The following is a 21,731-nucleotide window of genomic DNA, read 5'->3' on the forward strand; positions in this document are numbered from 1 at the left end:
TTTCTTTGTCGCACACTCGCACACACAAAAAACTAGTGTGAAAAAGAAGGGGTGCGGTGAACGGAAGGGCTCAGAGAAAAGTTTCTTTGGAGATTAGCGTGTGCGCTCCGGCATCCCTGACTGCGTGCGCAGAGCGTTTGCCATGGGAGGCCGCTCAAGTGCTTTTCAAGATGATTACCATTTCCACAGTCATTAGACTTTAACTGCCAGCATTTGGTACGGCAGTCGTCATCTCTCCCATACATTTACATGATGAGGACCTAATTTTACCCGATGCTTTTTTTATCCATCTCATAACAAATGGGAGCTGCTTTGTTTTTGGTTAATAATGCTCAATTCTTTTCTCTAACTAATCGTGCGACATATAAAGAGCAAACAGTGTGAAACAGTAGAAAATGCTAAATTACTGTCACATGACCTCACCATTACTTGCATTTTTAATAACGTTCAGTCTTCTAATTATATGCCCAAAATGTCTTACTTTCATACTATTTATATATTGAAAATCAGTTTGCATAATAAGGGGCGGAAGGAGGGAAGGACGGTCCTAAGGGCCCGCAAACCTTTGGGGGCGAACCTTTACAGGTCCCGACTAGGATGCGATTGCGAACGGACCAAGGGCCAAGAACAGCTAGAAGCGCCTCTGTGTGTGCTAAATAGTATGTACAGTTCTCTATCCCATGAGGCCATGCGTGCAGAAGAGACGGCGATAAATAAAAAAGAGTGAAAACTGTGTGAAAACTGAGAGAAAATAAATTTTTTGGCAAATACTGTGATATATTCCTTTTGGTTAAATTGTTACAACACCTTAGTTAAATATTCAGGTAAGGCGTCCATTACACCGGCGTGGAAAAGTGGCCCTGATACAGAAAGTAGATACTTCATCTAATTCACTATGTCACATTATGCGATATTAGATGCAGGCTACAACAATTAAATTTTTGTAATAGTATTCGTTCCAAGTCGCAATGGAAATGTAAGGTCCTCCTGAAAGGTACACTCTTAAAAATAAGGTGCTTAAAAGGTTCTTCACAGCGATGCCATAGAAGAACCGTTTTTGGTTCCACAAAGAATCATTGTCAAAGGTTCCTAAAAGAACCATCTTTTTCTTACCCTTTCATAATCTGAAGAACAATTTTTTTGCCACAAAGAACCTTTTGTGAAACAGAAAGCTTCTTCATCTGTTAAAGGTTCTTCATGGAACCATTACGACGAAAAAGGTTCTTCATTTCTTTTTGGGGTAGAAACATTCTCCCATAATAACTTTTCAAAATGCGAATGCTCTGAAACTGCATCGTAAGCACAATATTTTATTGAGCATTCTTCACATGCACATGCATTGTTGCATTACTATGTGGTTGACTATGCTAATTCCTGCTTTAGCGTCCTTTGCTGCCTTTATGTGAATTCCTATTGCCAATTTAATTCAAGTGTGTAGCATTTAAATTCACATATTTGCATAGAGTTATACCAGGCCCTACTTGCAATGATATCAACGTGACATTCTTTCATTGTATTCAATGACAAGCTCACCTTGCGATAGAGCCTGATCCACCGTGCAAAAAGCGCATGCTTGCAAAGTCTGGACGGAGCTCCAGAGTCCCTCCTCTTTCCAGTAGATGCATTGAGCACCTCCAGTTGTGTGTCTCCTGAGGTCCAGTTGACACTGTAACACGCAGACTTCCCTTGCTGCCTGCAGTCACTGCGGCTCAAGCCTACGGCGCATGAAAATAAAGAGAATGAGTGAAGGAAAGCAAAGGAAAAAAGAGCTCTCTTAGGAGGTTCTATTAAGCATGTGATTGCTGAAGTGTTTCATTAGCAGGCGAGTGTGTTGTCTGTGCTATCTTTGCAGTAAACACTGGTTCCAGGCACAAAGAATCTCCTGGGCTCCTCAATCATTGCCGCTCGGCTGCACCAATTAATACGGCATTCTTTCGCTCTAAAAGTGGAGAGTATCAGGCATTTTGCATTTGTGTCCTGCTGTATCACGTTGGCTACAATGCCATCGCTTGTTATAACATGAATGTTGAGAGCAATGGCATGTAAAACTTTACTACAATACTATCAGAAATTGAAATACAATGCTCAATTTCTATATTTAACACAACTATTATGTTTGCTGACTGTTTTTGTACAATTCACATATGGATTTTAAGTGGTTGTTGCGTGTTACGCAAAAATACTTTAGTCAAATTGATTTTGAGAGGTATAGCGAAGAAGGTGATTGTCAAAGAATACCAATGAAATAAAAGTCTGTTCTTCACAAGTTTGAAACAACGTGGTAAGAAAATTCTGACAGAATTCTTTTAACATAATCTCAGATTCTCTATTCATGGCTTCAAACAGGTGAAACAGATTGTCTGCTATACTATCATCGCTTGTCCTTTCATGTCGTTTGCAAACAGCTTCTTTCTCAAACTGTATGGGCTCTTTTTATCACAATGTCATTTTGTATTCTTCCTTCGGTCTATCCCTTCATGTCTGTAATAGAGCATTTAATTTATATTTCCCCTCAAGCAGTCTTCATCATTAACTGTCACTCTTAGTCTTGTTGTCTATCCAACATGCCAAGAATTTTACACAGAACGCCGCTAAATATGATTGCTGCAGTTCAAATATGGCTGCAATTCTTTATGTCTGTTCTAAAAAGGCTTCGCTAGTGTGTGAAGCTACGACAAACAAACCACTTTAAGGCTGTTTTCGACAGTAGTAGGTCCATCAGTGTGATCGTACTGATGAAGCTCTTCAGTAAAAATACTGTGGTGGTGGTTAGTCCCAGGTAGTGGAGAGGGTTGCTCCGAGGTATTTTAAACTGGTCCCTTCTTCCAGTGGTACTCCGTTCATGGTTATGTTGGTGTTGATGTTTTTCGTGCTGTTAACCATGGTCTTCGACTTCTCAGAGATGCCATAAGCCCTGGCTCTATCACAGAGTCTGCAAAGCGTTGCAAGCATTTCGTCAATGTTGTTTTCTCTGAGAACATGCCACAGGCCATCATGCCAGACAGGATCGAATGCCTTTTTTTACGTCAATAAAGTTGTGAAACAGATCCCATTGGTGTTGCAGGTGTTTCTCTATAAATTCTGGTCATTCGACCAATAACTGAGCAAAGTCGTATTTCAGTTTTGTAGGCTACACAATCATGGGGAAGACTGCTCACTTGACAGTTGTCCAAAAGACGACCATTGACACCTTGCACAAGAAGGGCAAGACACAAAATGTCATTGCAAAAGAGGCTGGCTGTTCACAGAGCTCTGTGTCCAAGCACATTAATAGAGAGGCAAAGGGAAGGAAAAGATGTGGTAGAAAAAAAGTGTACAAGCAATAGGGATAACCGCACCCTGGAGAGGATTGTGAAACAAAACCCATTCAAAAATGTGGGGGAGATTCACAAAGAGTGGACTGCAGCTGGAGTCAGTGCATCAAGAACCATTACGCACAGACGTATGCATGGGTTTCAGCTATCGCATTCCTTGTGTCAAGCCACTCTTGAACAACAGACAGCGTCAGAAGCGTCTTGCCTGGGCTAAAGACAAAAAGGACTGGACTGCTGTTTTCTGATGAAAGTAAATTTTGCATTTTCTTTGGAAATCAGGGTCTGGAGGAAGAGGGGGCACACAATCCACGCCGCTTGAGGTCCAGAGTAAAGTTTCCACAGTCAGTGATGGTTTGGGGTGCCATGTCATCTGCTGGTGTTGGTCCACTGTGTTTTCTGAGGTCCAAGGTCAACGCAGCCGTATACCAGGAAGTTTTAGTGCACTTCATGCTTGCTGCTGCTGACCAACTTTATGGAGATGCAGATTTCCTTTTCCAACATAACTTAGCACCTGCACACAGTGCCAAGCCAACCAGTATCTGGTTTAAGGACCATGGTATCTTAATTTGCCAGCAAACTCGCCTGACCTTAACCCCATAGAAAATCTATGGGGTATTTTGAAGAGGAAGATGCTATATGCCAGACCCAACCACGCAGAAGAGCTGAAGGCCACTATCAGAGCAACTTGTGCTCTCATAACGCCTGAGCAGTGCCACAGACTGATCGACTCCATGCCACGCCACATTGCTGCAGTAATTCAGGCAAAAGGAGCCCCAACTAAGTATTGGGTTCTGTACATGTTCATACTTTTTAGTTGGCCAAGATTTCTAAAAATCCTTTCTTTGTATTGGTCTTAAGTAATAATCTAATTTCTGAGATACTGAATTTGGGATTTTCCTTAGTTGTCAGTTATAATCATCAAAATTAAAAGAAAGAAACATTTGAAATATATCAGTCAATGTGAAATGAATGAATATAATATACAAGTTTCACTTTTGAATGGAATTAGAGAAATAAATCAACTTTTTGATGATATCCTAATTATATGACCAGCACCCGTATTGCATTTCTGTCAATAGATCCTCCAAAAATTACACACTGGACCTTTAAGTGTGTTAAAGGAGTAGTTCACTTCTAAGTTTGCCCCATTGACTTTCCATAGTAGGAATACAAATTATTATGCAAAGTCAACAACTCATTTAAGGGCTGTGACCAAAATCGTAAAGCACTTACAATTTTTCTATTTATTTAACATTCAATAAGTCTTAAAGATGTTTCTTTAATATTTTATTTCAAATGTTCTGTTGGTTGTATTTTGTTCTAGCACTTCTTGCAAAATGGTCTGTAGGGGGCTATTTAGCATAAACCTTTTGTTCTTCATATGTGTCTAATACTATATCTAACAATATATCTAATGTAAATACAATCCTTTTTTTTGGTGAAGCGGATTTTAAATATCCTTCAAGTGCACTTCATTTACTGTCACTCACAGGAATGTTGTTTCATATCTCCGCCATCATGTAGAGTTTTTCATGCAGGACGCCACTAAATTTGATTGCCATATTTCCGAAACGGCTATTGCAAAACGCTAACAGTGGCATTTTGTATGCTCTGTAAGTGCTGCACTAAAGCGTCTAAGCGTTTAGCACAGGTATGACCTGCAGTTTGAAGGACAGCTTCGCTTTAGCTTCCTGACTGAAGGGGTCATTTGCTTCCCTATGATAAGAGATCTCGACCACTTCTAGGGAACTCTGCACCCTTTATGATGGCGGTGCTTAAAATAACCAGGCCATTTTCCCCAACAAGAGAGCCCACACAAAGAAAAAAGCTCATCAATGGTGGTGAAAGGGGCCGTGCTGGAGACGCGCGGCCCATTGGGCGGGAGAGGAGGAGTGAATGGATCTGGTTCTCTTCAATGGCAGTGATAAGGTATTTGATGAGATTGATTTGGAGGACGGGTAGATCCAATAGTGCAGTCTGTCAGTCCCACTGATGCTCAGGAGAACAGTTTATAAAAGTGAAAAAAAGACATTATTTTTGCTCAAGGTCATGTCTACTAGAGCACAAGCGAAATCTGAGGTTGAAAAGCTTGGGGAAGTGGATAGCTCATGACCATGTGTAGGAACTTTTCTTGTTATGTAGGTAACACGTATGGTATGATAGATAACAGGATATGGTTGGTTATATACTGATTTGTGCTGGTTTGTTGACGCTCAAGCTGGTGAGCGTTAAGGAGTTTTTAGTTGGTTGACAACTAGAATTTGATAGTCTTTTTTAATTAACACTGCATATAGGAATTTATTGTGTGTCTGATATTTGACCTGTGTTTTGACTTCCATAACCTTTTTTATGTTTTACTTATAGTCAATGTTTTCTTGTACAGCTGCTTTGTAACAATGAAAATTGTAAAAAGCGCTATATAAATAAAGCTGACTTGACTTGACAAAGAAAGTCTTGTTAAAGGTAAAGTGTGTAATTGTTTCACCATGAGTGATACTCAATGGACTTTCAATCTTTTTGAGAGGTTGGGGTGGGACCCCTTGAAGCACATTGAGAAAACAATGGAAAATGAAGAGAGTGTGAAACTTTGTTGTTTTTGTTAAGATCCTGTTTGGTGCCTCACATATTATATGCGTTACATATAAGCAACATTGCTTGTCTTTTCAGCCCCTATATTCTGCACTGTCAACTTACCAAACGTCTCACTAAAAGTCTTTATTTTTTACCTTAAAGGGCTCAGATTATTTATACAGTTAAATGTTGCTGCAGTTTATATTAGAACAGATTTAAATAGCGTCCCCTGTGCATAGGTGAGACTAAATAATGAGCACAGTGAAAAGAAAATCTGTGCAGGACATACCGCTGAGTAAAGGCTGGCTGCGGCGGTAGCACGTGGGCAGAGGTCCGACTCTCTCCATCCTGTGGTTCATCATCCGGGACAAATGACCCGTGTGTCTCAGACTGCCCACTGTCAGACTGTACAGATACACCGGCTCCACAAAGTGACTGAGCAGCGCCCCCTGTAGGCCAAGCACATTCCACCTGGAGAGAGTAGGGGTAGGTAAGAAAAGGTTTTAGCATTCACTGATGTCACGTGGCGTTTTGGGAGAGAGTAAATCTGAGAGTTGGTTAATGTAATCTGTGCGCACGTTTCTGACACAAAGTAGGATGAGACGGGTTATGTCCCGATCCCTGACCCTCTTCTCTTCTGTTCTATACAGTCACAAAGTCTGTGACATTCTGCGGATGTGCCCAAAACCTGTCACATAATTTGCAAAGTTGTAATATATGCAAATAATATGTATACAACACACAACATAAAATTGCATTCAAGTATCATTATATTGACAATATAGCCACATTAGAGTAGAATAACCAAAATAATTTGCTAGTTTGTGTTCTGTTCGTGTTTGCGAGTTGTTTCTTGTTGAAAGGCTATTTGCGTGTCAAAAAAATCATGCAGTGAGGTCAAGAAATGTATACTGAATAAAAGTAAAAATCTCACAACATAATTGTAGGAGAAAAAAAAACCTTTTGATCGTGGCCTGAATTCCTAATGCGTAATCTCACTCGATGGAATAAACATTTCCTTTTCAACCAAGGCCAGCACTCTCCCAAACTAATGAATTAATAAAAAGCGCAATCGTTATGCAGCAAATTTTTACATCATTGTTCTTTTGCTTAATTAATGTCTTATTATCGCGCCGTTAATGATTTCAGACACCTCTCTCTGTCTCTTCATCTCTATTCATGACTTAGAATAAGCCATTACAGTTTTTGCTTTCCCAAGCAGTCGATTAACACGGGCCGCTCTTCAAGACGGCCGTCCAGCGTCTCAAATACGGATCCGCTTACTTGAGCAACAATCTGTGAGATCTCACTTAATCTCTTTTATACTTCTTCGCTCTCAGATTCGCCAAAACAGAAACAATTTGGTCCTGCAATATGAATTTACCCAGGACGCAATGCTGTGAATTAGAAGCATCTTTTAATCTCATGCAAGAAAAGACAGCCATCTGGCTGCTGTAGAAATGTAAAGGGGGGAGTCTCCTCCTCCTAACCTCCCTAGCCCCCCCTTCTGGACACGCTCGCTCTTGGCTTTCACCCTCCCCTCCAGCGTCGTAAAATGATGGGCCATTTAAAGTAATGCGTTCATCTGCATAAACCTCAAATGGAATATGACGGATCATATTCACAGGATTGCCATTTATGCCTTCAATTAAAGCAGTCATCAACTTAATTAAACATCCACTCCACTCGATCAGCTCGGCATACCTTACTGCTTTCCAACAGTGATCACAAATATCATAAGCCGCATTTATCGGATTGAAGGCCAAAAATGAATCAAACGGCAAAAGTGAGAAACATGCCTTAGAAAAATCAACCTGATCTCCCTGGAATTCTGTAACGGTCACCAGCTGAAGTGCCCTTGAGGACCACTAGAGGGCACTCCACATCAAACTTATCATTCATTCACACACTACATTTCCCATAACTCACTACCCGGACTCATCAGCACTGATTGCACACACACCTGCAGATCATTCACATACACATAGATTCCCACTACCACTCCCCTATATATACTGTGTTTGGACTCTCAATCTTTGCGAAGTCTTGTTTAGCCTGTCTGACATTTCTGAGCGATTTCCCTGTGTTTATTCCTTCTGTGCATTATCTTGGACTGTTGATTTGACCGTGATTCTCTGCTGCCTGCCTCGACCTCGACCTCTGCCTGTTCCTGTTTATGATTTTGGATATCCCTTGACACCCCTGACGCTGTTGTTGATCGCTGCCTGTTTGACCATTCTCTTTGAATAAAGCTGCATTTGGATCTAACCTGCCTGTCCCGGAGCCGTTCATGACAGAAGACTTCGCCACACCAGGATCCAGCAGCCCAGTACTCTCTCTTTACTGAGATGTCTGTTCCCGCCCAAAGGTCAGCATGGCAACTTTCCAGCTCGGTCATGGACCCAGTAGATCAGCTATTGAACCTTCGTCAAAGAGACCTATCTACTGAGGAGTATGTCCAACAGTTTTGTGCGATATCCCATCAAGTCCCATTCTATGATGAAGGTTTTCTTAAGGACTTGTTCCGGTTCGGACTCAATGACCCAATTAGGTCATGGTTACCGGGAGGGGAGTTTAATTGCAGTTTAAGGGACATCATGCAATACGCTCTGATGTTATGTGACTCTCCGTTCACTGTGGGAGAGGCAGAGGACAGTGTTGAAACTCCCAAAATATTTTTAGGGGGGGGGCAACAGTGTCAAGCGCAGTTGGCAGCGGAGCTTGAACCACAAGAGCCACTGCACGAGATGTCCGCCAGCCCAGAGCCACTGCACGAGATGCCCGCCAGCCCAGAGCCACTGCACGAGATGGCCGCCAGCCCAGAGCCACTGCACGAGATGGCCGCCAGCCCAGAGCCACTGCACGAGATGGCCGCCAGCCCAGAGCCACTGCACGAGATGCCCGCCAGCCCAGAGCCACTGCACGAGATGGCCGCCAGCCCAGAGCCACTGCACGAAAGGGAAGCCCGAGTCGATCTGCCAGAGTCAACCCAAGTCCGAGTCGATCTGCCAGAGTCAACCCAAGTCGGAGTCGATCTGCCAGAGTCAACCCAAGTCGGAGTCGATCTGCCAGAGTCAACCCAAGTCGGAGTCGATCTGCCAGAGTCAACCCAAGTCCGAGTCGATCTGCCAGAGTCAACCCAAGTCCGAGTCGATCTGCCAGAGTCAACCCAAGTCCGAGTCGATCTGCCAGAGTCAACCCAAGTCCGAGTCGATCTGCCAGAGTCAACCCAAGTCCGAGTCGATCTGCCAGAGTCAACCCAAGTCCGAGTCGATCTGCCAGAGTCAACCCAAGTCCGAGTCGATCTGCCAGAGTCAACCCAAGTCCGAGTCGATCTGCCAGAGTCAACCCAAGTCCGAGTCGATCTGCCAGAGTCAACCCAAGTCCGAGTCGATCTGCCAGAGTCAACCCAAGTCCGAGTCGATCTGCCAGAGACTGTTCACGTCACGTCTGCCCAGCCAGAGACTGTTCACGTCACGTCTGCCCAGCCAGAGACTGTTCACGTCACGTCTGCCCAGCCAGAGACTGTTCACGTCACGTCTGCCCAGCCAGAGACTGTTCACGTCACGTCTGCCCAGCCAGAGACTGTTCACGTCACGTCTGCCCAGCCAGAGACTGTTCACGTCACGTCTGCTCAGCCAGAGACTGTTCACGTCACGTCTGCCCAGCCAGAGACTGTTCACGTCACGTCTGCCCAGCCAGAGACTGTTCACGTCACGTCTGCCATATCTGAGCCCTGGGACAAAATGACCATCGCCCAGTCAGAGCCTCATCCCAAGATGGCCGTCTCCACGCCTGTGTCTTCGGACAAGATGGCCTTCTCCACGCCTGTGTCTTCGGACAAGATGGCCTTCTCCACGCCTGTGTCTTCGGACAAGATGGCCTTCTCCACGCCTGTGTCTTCGGACAAGATGGCCTTCTCCACGCCTGTGTCTTCGGACAAGATGGCCTTCTCCACGCCTGTGTCTTCGGACAAGATGGCCTTCTCCACGCCTGTTCCTGAGCCTGTACCGGTTCCTGAACCGTCGGACCCGCGCTATACCCCTGAACCGACAGGTCTGCCTGGTTCCCTTGAAGGGACGTCTCAGCCCTGGCCGCCTTCACAGCCTGCTCTGCCCTGGCCGCCTTCACAGCCTGCTCCGCCCTGGCCGCCTTCACAGCCTGCTCCGCCCTGGACGCCTGCACAGCCTGCTCCGCCCTGGACGCCTGCTCCACCTCAGTCTCCGGGTTCTCTTCCGCTCCACGGTCCTGGCCCTCCATCCCGCCCCCGGGTCCGCCTCCGCTCCTCCTCTCTCCTGGACAGTGTTAGGAGCGTCTGGAATCCGCTCCTTAAAGGGGGGGCTATGTAACGGTCACCAGCTGAAGTGCCCTTGAGGACCACTAGAGGGCACTCCACATCAAACTTATCATTCATTCACACACTACATTTCCCATAACTCACTACCCGGACTCATCAGCACTGATTGCACACACACCTGCAGATCATTCACATACACATAGATTCCCACTACCACTCCCCTATATATACTGTGTTTGGACTCTCAATCTTTGCGAAGTCTTGTTTAGCCTGTCTGACATTTCTGAGCGATTTCCCTGTGTTTATTCCTTCTGTGCATTATCTTGGACTGTTGATTTGACCGTGATTCTCTGCTGCCTGCCTCGACCTCGACCTCTGCCTGTTCCTGTTTATGATTTTGGATATCCCTTGACACCCCTGACGCTGTTGTTGATCGCTGCCTGTTTGACCATTCTCTTTGAATAAAGCTGCATTTGGATCTAACCTGCCTGTCCCGGAGCCGTTCATGACAAATTCATAACTAGTGTATTTTTAATGTATACATTTGTAAGATGTGGATTGGAAAGAAATAATCATTGGAAAAAAGCTTTGAGCACTAGCATGAAAGCAAATAATACGAAGTTGTACAAAAGATCGTAAAAGAACGAGGCACCTCCTAAAATAGTTAGGGATCAGATTAAATTGGTGAAAATATAGAAATAGTTCTACTACTACTAATAATACTAAATCAAATATAATAATAAATAAATAAAACAATCATACTAATTATAGCACTAAATAAATTAAATGACAATAATAAATACATAAGTATAAGTATAATAAGCATAATCATTAAATATAATATCACTCATAAAGAATTCTATAATAATATACTAATAAATCAAATCAGCTTGAAACACTGAAGATGAAGAATATGTTTCAAACATCCAGAGTCGTAAAAATTGACACACAATGATTGGGTTCCATTATCACAGCACAGACGTGTGCCGATGTACCTGAACTGAGGCGATGACGAAGCGAGGGAGGGATAACGGATAATGATTTGGGGTCATGATGAACTGAGGAAAATATGAGCGCGGCTGGGGATGAAAAAGAGGGAGAGTTGGCTGTGGACAGTGGAGATGAATGGAGTGGGTCTATAAGGGACTATAAGGACTTTAAACCTCTTTTCCGCTCTGCTCTTGATGATGACCTTGATCATCGGCCTCTTTGAGTTGTGGGCTCAACAAAAGAGTCAAATAACTCACCGGGATATAAAATGGAAACGTCCAGGCGACCTGGATGCTCCTTTCTGTCTTATTCTGTGTTTTTTATAAAAGTAATTACTTTCACTCCGCACGATGACCCGGCCAGATAGAATCAGACCCTTGAGGTCTTGGGCGATGCAATCTGATGGGTCAAATGAATGGTCCCGGGGACAGAGATTGAGCAGAGTGTGACGCTTTGTGTGTCGCTGCATTCAGCCTGACGTACGGCCGTTGCATGATGCACTGAAGAAAATGATAAACAGGTAGAAATGTATCAACCGGTATACATTTTTAGATGCCATGTGCTAAGAAATGTTTTGAACACTATAAAGGAAGTATCAAAATTTAGCACGTGCAACCAGAATATATCTGCTGTGCCCCAGTGTTCGATTTAACAATTTACTTTATTTGTCAGTGCATTTACATGCACAATAGGGGCAAAAACTGATCAATACGCAATGTAGTAACCTATTTCATGCTTGTATGTCAAATAGACGCACTTTAACTGGTCCCACAAACTCGTGTCGTACTTTCAGGCAGAAATCCATGTCGTGCGCATCTGTGTGTTTCCTAAACTAAAGTAAGTTTCTAAATAATATCGATCATCTTATTTTGACTTGATCATCAATTGCCCCGTGCGTATGGACATCAGACACAGATCTGTGCGAAGCAGGGAAATGGAAGCAGAAAGCAGATGATGTGTTCGAGGGAGGTAAGACTTGAAACAGAACTACAGTAACATCCCCAGCCAGTCAGGTCTCGGCCATTAGAGGAAGCTGTCTCATGAAAACCTTTGTCAAAGTGTGTAAAATTGCATTGTTGGTAAGAAAAACATTTGTGTTCTGTAATGAAATGAATATTTAATTTACTAGCCCTAGTTTATGACATTACATAAACAGTTGGCAGTAACTATGGGTGAGATAACTATGTGCTATTATAGGCAGTATAGTTTAGTGCAGTACAGCTGGTTCAAAAAATGAACAAGCTTTGTTTGGACTTGGCTTTGAAACGGGAAAATATGTTTTTTTAGATGAAATATGTTCTTTATATTAGTTGGAGCCATAAAACGACTGGTTTCCTGAAATATTGTTATTGAACATTCTTGAAAATATGCAATTATTGTTTGTTATCATTGTGTAGTGTAAAACGAATGCAGATGCTTTCATTATTTCCATACAGTGCATGCAAACATGTTAATAGCGTTTTCTAAGTAGGTTCAAGATACTTAAGTATTTTTAAATGCGCAATGTTTACCTTCCACAATATTGTTATATTGTATAGTGCAGTGTGTTGCACACTTCTTGCACACAGTAGGTTGTTAAGAAAAAAGTGATGGAAAAACTAATGGGGGCCTGTGCCCAGTCTAGCAACGCCGGTTTTTATGAATTAAGAGCATTAACATAACGGCAAAATCATTTTATTCCCTTAAGTCTCAAGGGGGAATACAAATTATTTCTCTACAGTAACCCGGTCCATGACATAAGACGATGTGTAACTGTATGAGAGATGTTCACAAACGCAATTCTCGCGTTGTCAAACAGCACCTACATAAACAGAACAAACTGATGATAGTAATTAAATCAAACATATGGCTGTAAACTCAAACACAGCTGTGTGTGTTCGTGTGTGTGTTTGATCTGTGGCCAGTGCTATTCACACCTTTGCACAGGGTGTGGACAGTGTGTCAACGCGGAAGATGTGTGCGAATCCGCAGCGATGTCGGATACTGGCATAATATCATGCCTTGGCAAACATTTCTCTACTTTCATCACCTGTTAAACTAAGAGCTACACTGTCATTCTGAAGTCAAAGCTCGGAGTGAATTTACAGTGACACATATTAAAACACGACTAACCGCTTCAAAAGCAAGAGTAAAGGATGTTAAATGATATTTTAATGAGTAAAGCCGCACAGTGCATTATGTAAGACTACTAAATGATCTCTACTGATATGTTTAGCGATCTTGGTTTATAGCATTTACAGCAACTGGAGGATGTAATACAAATAATGCATGTTTTTTTCATAATATGTTATGAATGAAATGAAAGTAAAGTAGCTCGGAGCATTGTTAACAGTGTGAAGATTGTGAGTGTGATCCCAGGGAACAAAGATACTGCGGAAATTTTCGGATTAAAGCATCTGCCAAATGCATAAATGTAGATGCATTGCATTTGCATGTATTGCATTTACATTTACATTAACATTTACATTCATGTCAACTGGGGCTCAATCTAGCACACAACAGTTGACGTGTTTGCTCTTGTGGGAACCACCAACAGATGGCGTGAACCACAGAGGCGCTCAGAGATGTTTCTTTTAAGTTTCTAGTCGTTTCTTTGGTTTTGTTTTAAGTTGCATAGCTTCTCTAAAAAACAGCTGGCGAGAAAATAACAGTTTAACAAACAAGAGATGGCAGTGAGGAAGCTGAACTTTACATCTACACAGGTAAATTGTTTACGGGTAGGTCATTTTATATTCATGAGGTGGACAAAACAACAGCTAACAAGACTACACTGACTCTCCGGGGGCGTTTACACGAAACCTTTTCAATTCAAAATTTATATTTATTTTCATGACAATTTTGAAAAAGGTTTAAAGTGCGAGATTTTTCTCCAGATGCAAAAATGTGAATTTGTAAAAAATGGTGATGTCATGCGTATTATGTGTTCAGTCTATAGGCCGATGTACAAAACATACACCCTTTGTGTTTCGGCATCTAAACAGTTTGATGAACCTTAAAGGGACAGTTCACACAAAAATATTAATTCTGTCTTCATTTACTCACTCTCGAGTTGTTCCAAATCTGTATTTTTTCCGTTGAACACAGAGACACCGTGTCTACACCGGACGCGGCGTGACACCACAAAAGATAATAGAACGCATTAGAACCCATTATAATATAAAATGGTGTCCACACTGGATGCGACGCGAGGTGACAAAGCCAAGCCGTGTGACGTGTAGACCCGTTGAGAAAGATATTTGGACGATTGCTTGCAACCAAACCGTTCTTGGCCACCATAGACTACCATAGTAGGAAAAATGACAAGGGTGGACAAAAAAGTGCCCCATTACTGACCTTCATGTGAACCTGAACTCATATTCATGTGTATTTTGTAAAAAATAGTAATAGGTTCACTTTTAAAATTCATGTTCAATTTTACAACCTCCCCACCTATGTTAAACCTTAAACGACACCCTACGGTCACCCATGAGGACAAAGATTAGCACTGTGACGTGTCCCACAAGCTAATAATGAAGGATTAATACAGGAGTCATCATTAAGCAGACACGGTTCTAACGCTATCTGCATAGATCAGTTTGGATGACTCTCAAGACAAATATCACAGCAACCTTTTCCCTCTGACATTATAAAGTCACCCTGTTTATACTGAGCTAACTCGCCCTCATAAAAACTAATCCTCTAATAAAGATAAACCCTTAAATCAATACACTGTCCAGCATTCATGCTTCAGAAATCCTACTATAGGGACGGTCGAACTGCCATCCTACAAACGCACATACTGCTGTGTGGAAATGTTGAAAAAGGGCACAACGTCACCTTCGGCTTGTTTGCAGAGCTTAATGCACTGATCCCATATTTTGACACGTACATTTGTTGTCCTGCGTATCTAGTTTCACTTAAGACACCAAGTGATAACATCGGATATTTGTCTATGCATCAGATATATGACTACGGTGAAAAAAATCTGCAAGACCAAAAACATTGATGATTCATCCTGCTCTAACCGATAACATGCTCTCTCCTCCCTCTCCTTTATACCGTGGGCAGCTCTTCACAGCGGTGACAAAACTAAAGCCTATTGTCTGTTTAAAAAAGGTAATGAGCCCTTCTATATGACCTGCCCACACCTCCTGCTTTCATTGGAAATTGCTTTTCTTGTTAAGCAAATTCTCGAGGTCCATAATGTCTTACTCGGAGAAAAGCATTTATTGGCACGGGAACGCTAGAGCGAAACGTTTCATTACTGACCTGGAAATCTTGTCGGTGCAAGACATGGTGATGAGCCGTTGTCCTTCAAGGACTCCGTCCCACGTCTGTACGGGACCCGTGCACTTCACAGGCAGCGTACCCTCCCCTGATTCAATCTTTGTTCGTAGGTGACTGTGAAACTTCTTCACCAAGTGTCTGTTGCTGTGCACTAGAATGACAACATATACATACAAAGCGTATTACAGATGAGCGTGATTGACAATCTCTTGCATATGTCTGTATATGACCGATAAGACATACTGTCTCTGTTAACACTGTATATGATCTATTCTTTTCATTTTGCTAAAATTAATAGTTTTCCCAAAAAATAAGATATTTAGGGAAATGTCTCAGTGGTTTTGTGTCCATACAATGGAAGCCAATAGGGGCCAGAGTTGTTTGGTTACCAAAACTTTTTGAAAGATTTTTCACCTATACTGCTATTTTACAGAATTTTACTGATGTTTTACAGATTTTCCACGTATTTTTTAAAATACGGAAACAATACTTTTACTGGTGCCCCATCTGGCAGAAAAATATCTTTCTTACAGGATTTTATCACAGGGTGTTTTTGAAATACGGTAGAAAAACATCAGATTGCTTAAAGACTACACATTTTCAGGACAACCCTAAAAAAATTAATTTTACATGACAAAACTGTTACTTCACTGTATTTTACTGGTGTCCCAGCTGCCGGGAAAGTACCTTTTATACTGGATTTTTTACAGTGTATTTTTTTAATATGGTAAAAAACATTAAATTACAGAAAAACAATATGTAATGTGACTTAACTGTTGTTTACTGTACTTTACTCCACCTGCCGGAAAGTTACAGTTTTTACTGTAAATTCTTTTTAGTGTCAAACTTGGTAAACTGTTCCTTTTAAAAAGCGTGCTTGTTCTCACTTTGAACTAAATGATTTTCAGTTTGATATGTGGTACAATGCCATTTATCTAGGAGTCTTAACTGTCTAAATACTTTTTGAGCCAGTGTGTGTATATATATATATATATATATATATTTAAATATATTTTACAGCATTTGAACACAACTCATCTTAAAGCTCATAAATACAATAAGAAGAATCAGAAATGTTTTATTAAACCACAGCTAAAGAGAAAAGAATTACGTGAAAAGTCAGAATGCGAAAGAGATGAAATGACAAAGAAAAATGAAAGATCTTACAATCCGAGGTGATTTCGTACGGCGAGTTGACTCTGGCGTCACCGCAGGGCGATGTGCTGATGTACATGTGAAAGAGGACGTTCTCTCTGAGTCTCAAACACGAGTCTTTGTGCCGTACGAAGATCGATTGTTCCCAGTCTTCTTTCCTTTTGCTTCAGAGTGATCACAGACCCCAGGCAGGAACAAAGAAATGAGAGGAGAGACATGAGAAACAGCCACGTCTCAAAATGGTTTGGCACTCACATTATCTAGTAATAATGGGCCAAAGACAAAGATTGGCCTTGCCGTGACCAAGGCTACCTTCGTCACTGTCACATTCCCATCTCGCTTGCTCGCTCGCTCGCTCTCACATGAGACATGACCTCAAATCATTACTCTGTCAGAACAAGGCTAGAATAAATAGCTGCGATCTGTAATTTTTTAACCCGGATGATCTGTAGCTAGTACGTTGTGGGAAGGACGCTTCATGCCGGGCCGCTCGCTTTTACACGTATCACCATACTTAGCATGACCAAGTTACACACTGTGTTTCGGTATAGAGCGTGAGGTTACTGTGCGCAGCGAGCGTGCATTATGCACGAAAACATCTTGGCTTCTAATTGCCTCCTGAGCTGTGTGAATTGCACAAATGACCTTTGATGTCAAGGGGGGAGTTGTGTTGCTCCGGATGTGTCCATCGAGGAAGGCACTGATAGCCGCTGTGGTATTTGGCGAGCATAATGACTTATCTACTAAACTAGACTCCAGACCCAGCCAGACGGGCCCATTTAGACGCGGATAATGCACTCCGGGAAGACTCGTATGCAAATATGACATTAAAGAACGCTCTTCTATGCACCAATCTGCAAAATCAAGGAAGACATTTAGAGTCTACCGATACCTCCAACACCAGACGATAATGCAAATCCTGTATCCAAAGACACTTTCGGCCGTACGCTCCTTTCATAAATGAGGCCCACTGTGTTTATGGCTACAAGACTTATTATTATACCGTACACACAAGATGAGTGTGATGATCTTACTTACTAACCTTCCCCGTGCTACAGTATGTTATACATTATTTAAAACTTCACAATATGTTTTCAATTATTAACATAAGGTAATGCAATAATTGTTGTTAAAATTAATACTGACAAAACTACAACTTTTGATTAAACAGTGAAACTAGTAAAATGAGTAAAAAGATGCTCTTGACATACTATTTGGTCATCTAAATGAACGTAGTTAACTAAAGTTACCAAATGGACGCATATTGTAAAGTGAATTGCATATAATATAAGCATATTGTCAAGCCTGTAAACCCACACATTCAATATTTTTAGGCAAAACAACAGCAAGTCCATAACTAGAGAATGAATTGAACATTACTGTACTTTAATATGCTATTAGAGACCTTACTATATACTGTATATCCAATGTAGTGCTTTATTCAAGCATATATAATCCATGTGTCACAGTCCCAACAGTTCGCCAGTCTGTTTCTCCTGTGTTTCCCAAACGGACTCCATTTCCCACTATCCTCCACGCTCCCTCGCCAGTCACCGCACCTGCCATCAATCATGCTCATCACTAGCACTGCATATAAACTCACTGTGGTTCTTTGTCGGATATTAAATGGCAATGTGCCTGTGGAAGGGCCTAGTAGCTATTAAAAGTATTTCTTTGGAACTTGTTATCTTGTCTTCAGTTCGTGGCGGGATTCCGTGACATCATGCTGTTCCCTAAAATGTTATTATTTTCCATTCTCAATGTAATGTTTAGAAATATGACAGATTATTTCAGAAAAGCATGTGTACAGTGCATATTATGAACACCGTTGCATCATTTTGAAATGTGCATGTTTGTATGTGTTTATGGTGAGGACAGCGGGGATCGTGTTTGTAAAACTGTCTTCATCAGACAAGCGACATTAAAGGGATAGTTCACCCAAAATGGAAAATGATGTTTACTCATCTTCTTGTCGGTTCAAACCTGTATGACGCTTCTTCTGCAGAACACAAAAGATATTTTTACGAATACGCCGTGAATTAAAAGAAGTGAATGGGTGCCATTTAACAACGTTCTTCAAACTATCATCGACAGAAGTAAAAATTTTGGGTGGACTTTCACTTTAAGAAAACGTACTAATGTAGAATCAATTAGCTTGTGTGTTGTCTGGGCTGCTGTGGAACAAAAACAAGGACATTATAGTTTTTCTAATTTGTTGCGACATCACATCTGGCGTGGACACGATGTACTGTAATTGTGAGAAAATGAGCTACCTGAGGTGTAGCTCCAGGTGAGAATACAGAAAGCGCAGCAGGGCTCGTCTAGCTGTGATCTCTGCGTGGCAGTCATTGACCACCAAACCCCGGTCACTCATATACTCTCCATTAATGCATTTAGTGCCTGTGGATAACGCCACCACTTGAGCCTGTCTGAGATCCAGACCTGAAACACACAGTCAATAAAAACAGTTTACTAACAATTAAAACAAGGCTGAATAAAATAGCAAATATTCCGAAGGATGTCAGACACAAAGAAACACAAACAGCCAGAAGTTCTTTCCCTGATCATTTGAACACAATTCATCTGATCTTAACCGTTGTTTTGTAAATAGTTTAAAATGTAAAACTGACTTTGCAGAGTTATTTTGGATCTGACAGAAAGCAGTAAGCAAGCATTTCTGATGGAAAGTAGTGAGCCATTGACAACAGAGGTCTAAAAAAAGGGACCAACAACATTATATACACTTAAAAAAGGGCTTCAAGAGGTTCTTTGATGCCATAAAGAACTTTTATTTTTTGTTTCTATAGCATTGCTGTGGAGAACCTTTTAGGCACCTGAGTGTAACACGGGTCTAAATTAATACTGTTTCTTATTGAAAAAACACCCTAATATTACCTTTAAGAACACATTAGGTCATATTTCACCCCACAATAACAAATCGCAGTATGTTTTACAGGTTTGTAGTTACTGCCAGTGCCGATTTTCATTGGATTCTCAATATTCGAATTGTCTTTTATGTTTAAACTATTATAATTCTTTTATGTAATTGAATGCATTTTTTTATTTAAAGGAAAAATTCTCTGATAGTATCATGATGTAGAAATTCTTTAAATGTCATATTCGAATTGTCTTTTATGTTTAAACTATTATAATTCTTTTATGTAATTGAATGCATTTTTTTATTTAAAGGAAAAATTCTCTGATAGTATCATGATGTAGAAATTCTTTAAATGTCATTACAAAATACTACTACTGTACAAATCTACTGTGTTCCTTCGCGAAGGCCTGCACTTTGCTGAGTTCCCAACACATGCATGAGTAAATCCTAACTTGCTGTGGCCGCGCTGGACATCAGCGCACAAAGCTTTTCTGTGACATTTTCATCAGCCGCAGCTAGACAAAACCCGCAAACGCGGCACAAAAGCATCTCCACCTGCTGCGGCCCACCGTGAGGCTCTCACAGCTGCCCGGTCTGCGGTAAGCCAGGATTCCAACTAGGGCTGGGATTTCTGAACTGAGAACAACTCACGCGTGTGACTGTATGTCTCTGCGTGCTCTTCTATATAGCTCTATGAGCTGGAGAAAAGATTCTATATCTCCCCATCGCTTCAAAAATTTAGTGTTCACGGCCTCCTGTAGACCTGCGGGCTAGAGGCAACATATGAGCTTTTATCAGCCGGGGCCCAGATGGAATTGCGCGGCACGGCCTGGCCGCCACTCGCACGGCTAGATGGCAATAACAATAATAAAACTAATATTGAGGTGGGGGTTAAAGGCATAGCCTTTGAAATCCATTCTTCTACCTTTCACTGCCTGCTGATCCAGGAGAGAAAGAGAAAGAGAGAGAGAGAGAGAGAGAGGTCATACGAGGAGTAGAAACAGATGGAACAGGAGCCAGAGGAAACAAAAGGTGTCCAGATGAACTAGACAACATCAACAACTCATTGTGTTTTAATTTAACACATTAACATCAAACCAGGTGCGACGCATCTTAAAGTGCCAAACGTTTATAAAAAAACAGTGTGAAGATATTTCTAAATTGGATTGACATGAGGGTGAATAGCCTACGTGATAACAGAACTAACCCTGTAACACATTCCAAATACATGCAAAGAATTAACGCAGAATTTGTCGACCATCATGAGAACATCTTACAGCACGTGATAGAAAAACGAAAAGAATTCGGAACTCCAGGAAAAATAAATCCTAGCGGAGGACAGAGCAGCTGCCCGGCACAAAACCCGTCACCATGAGTTATGTTCTTCTATTCGCGCACTATTATGTGAACTCCACCTCGCCATCTATCAAAGACCAAATGCAACCTCTTAAATGTTCCCCTGAAGATTGAATACCAGCTGTTTCTACACCTGCCCTACCTGTGCTATCCCAGCATGCATCTGTGCAGTGCGCAGAAGGGACACGGCATGCCCGGCTTTCGTGTTTAGATGCTTTATCAACAATCTGCAACGGCACTTTCCAGGAGAATTGGGAGTTAAAATGCCCATCCACCTCACCCGGCCATCGCCGTTCTTTCTGTTCCATTTAATGATAAGTTTAGATCAATCTGGCGATGAATTGAAAAAGAAAAAGAAAGGAGACGTGTAGTAATTTCTCTCTTTATCGGCATGAAATAGTTGTACATGCTCTTCTCGCAGTATGTGGGGGTGGTCAGGCCTGTGGGCACTGCTGCTTTTAGTGGAGCAATAATCATCAACATGTCTGAAACGGCACATGGTGCCAGTGAGGTGGGTACAGAGACAAACAACGCTGGCTGTGAACAGCACCGCTGCTCTCTTTAGTCTTCCGTAGACTGCTGGGTAAAAAAACAGCAAAGACACCTTACCAAAGACAAGAGCGCCGCCATAAAAATACAACTCACAGCAAATAATAAATATTTAATAAAATAATTAGTGAGAAGTAACAAAACTTGAGACCCTACAATATTGAACAGCATTATTATTTTTTTATAGCATTATACAATTAATTTACATACAAATTATGAATAATCTTAAACATTTATTTGATGTTTTTTTTATATAATATAATATTTTATATAATTGCATCCAGAATAAAAGTTTGGGTTAACATAATATATGTCTGCGCAAAATTTTCTTCTGGATGTGAATAATTGTTAAACA

At 41.6% G+C, this 21,731-nt stretch overlaps 1 protein-coding gene across 1 annotated transcript in view; it reads right to left on the minus strand.

Annotated features, from left to right (window-relative positions):
* The window catches only part of adarb2 (adenosine deaminase RNA specific B2 (inactive)), a gene marked incomplete at both ends in the record, with an annotated part of 80,318 nt that overhangs the window by 431 nt on the left and 58,156 nt on the right, over positions 1-21,731 (minus strand). Inside the window, 5 exons of the mRNA XM_079487971.1 lie at positions 1,534-1,715; positions 6,175-6,356; positions 15,421-15,589; positions 16,606-16,757; positions 18,867-19,035. Coding sequence (XP_079344097.1) covers positions 1,534-1,715; positions 6,175-6,356; positions 15,421-15,589; positions 16,606-16,757; positions 18,867-19,035 — 854 coding nt within the window. The remainder of the gene's footprint in view (positions 1-1,533; positions 1,716-6,174; positions 6,357-15,420; positions 15,590-16,605; positions 16,758-18,866; positions 19,036-21,731) is intronic.

Source organism: Barbatula barbatula (genome assembly GCF_947034865.1).
Source record: "Barbatula barbatula genome assembly, chromosome: 23".
Classification (NCBI taxonomy): domain Eukaryota; kingdom Metazoa; phylum Chordata; class Actinopteri; order Cypriniformes; family Nemacheilidae; genus Barbatula; species Barbatula barbatula.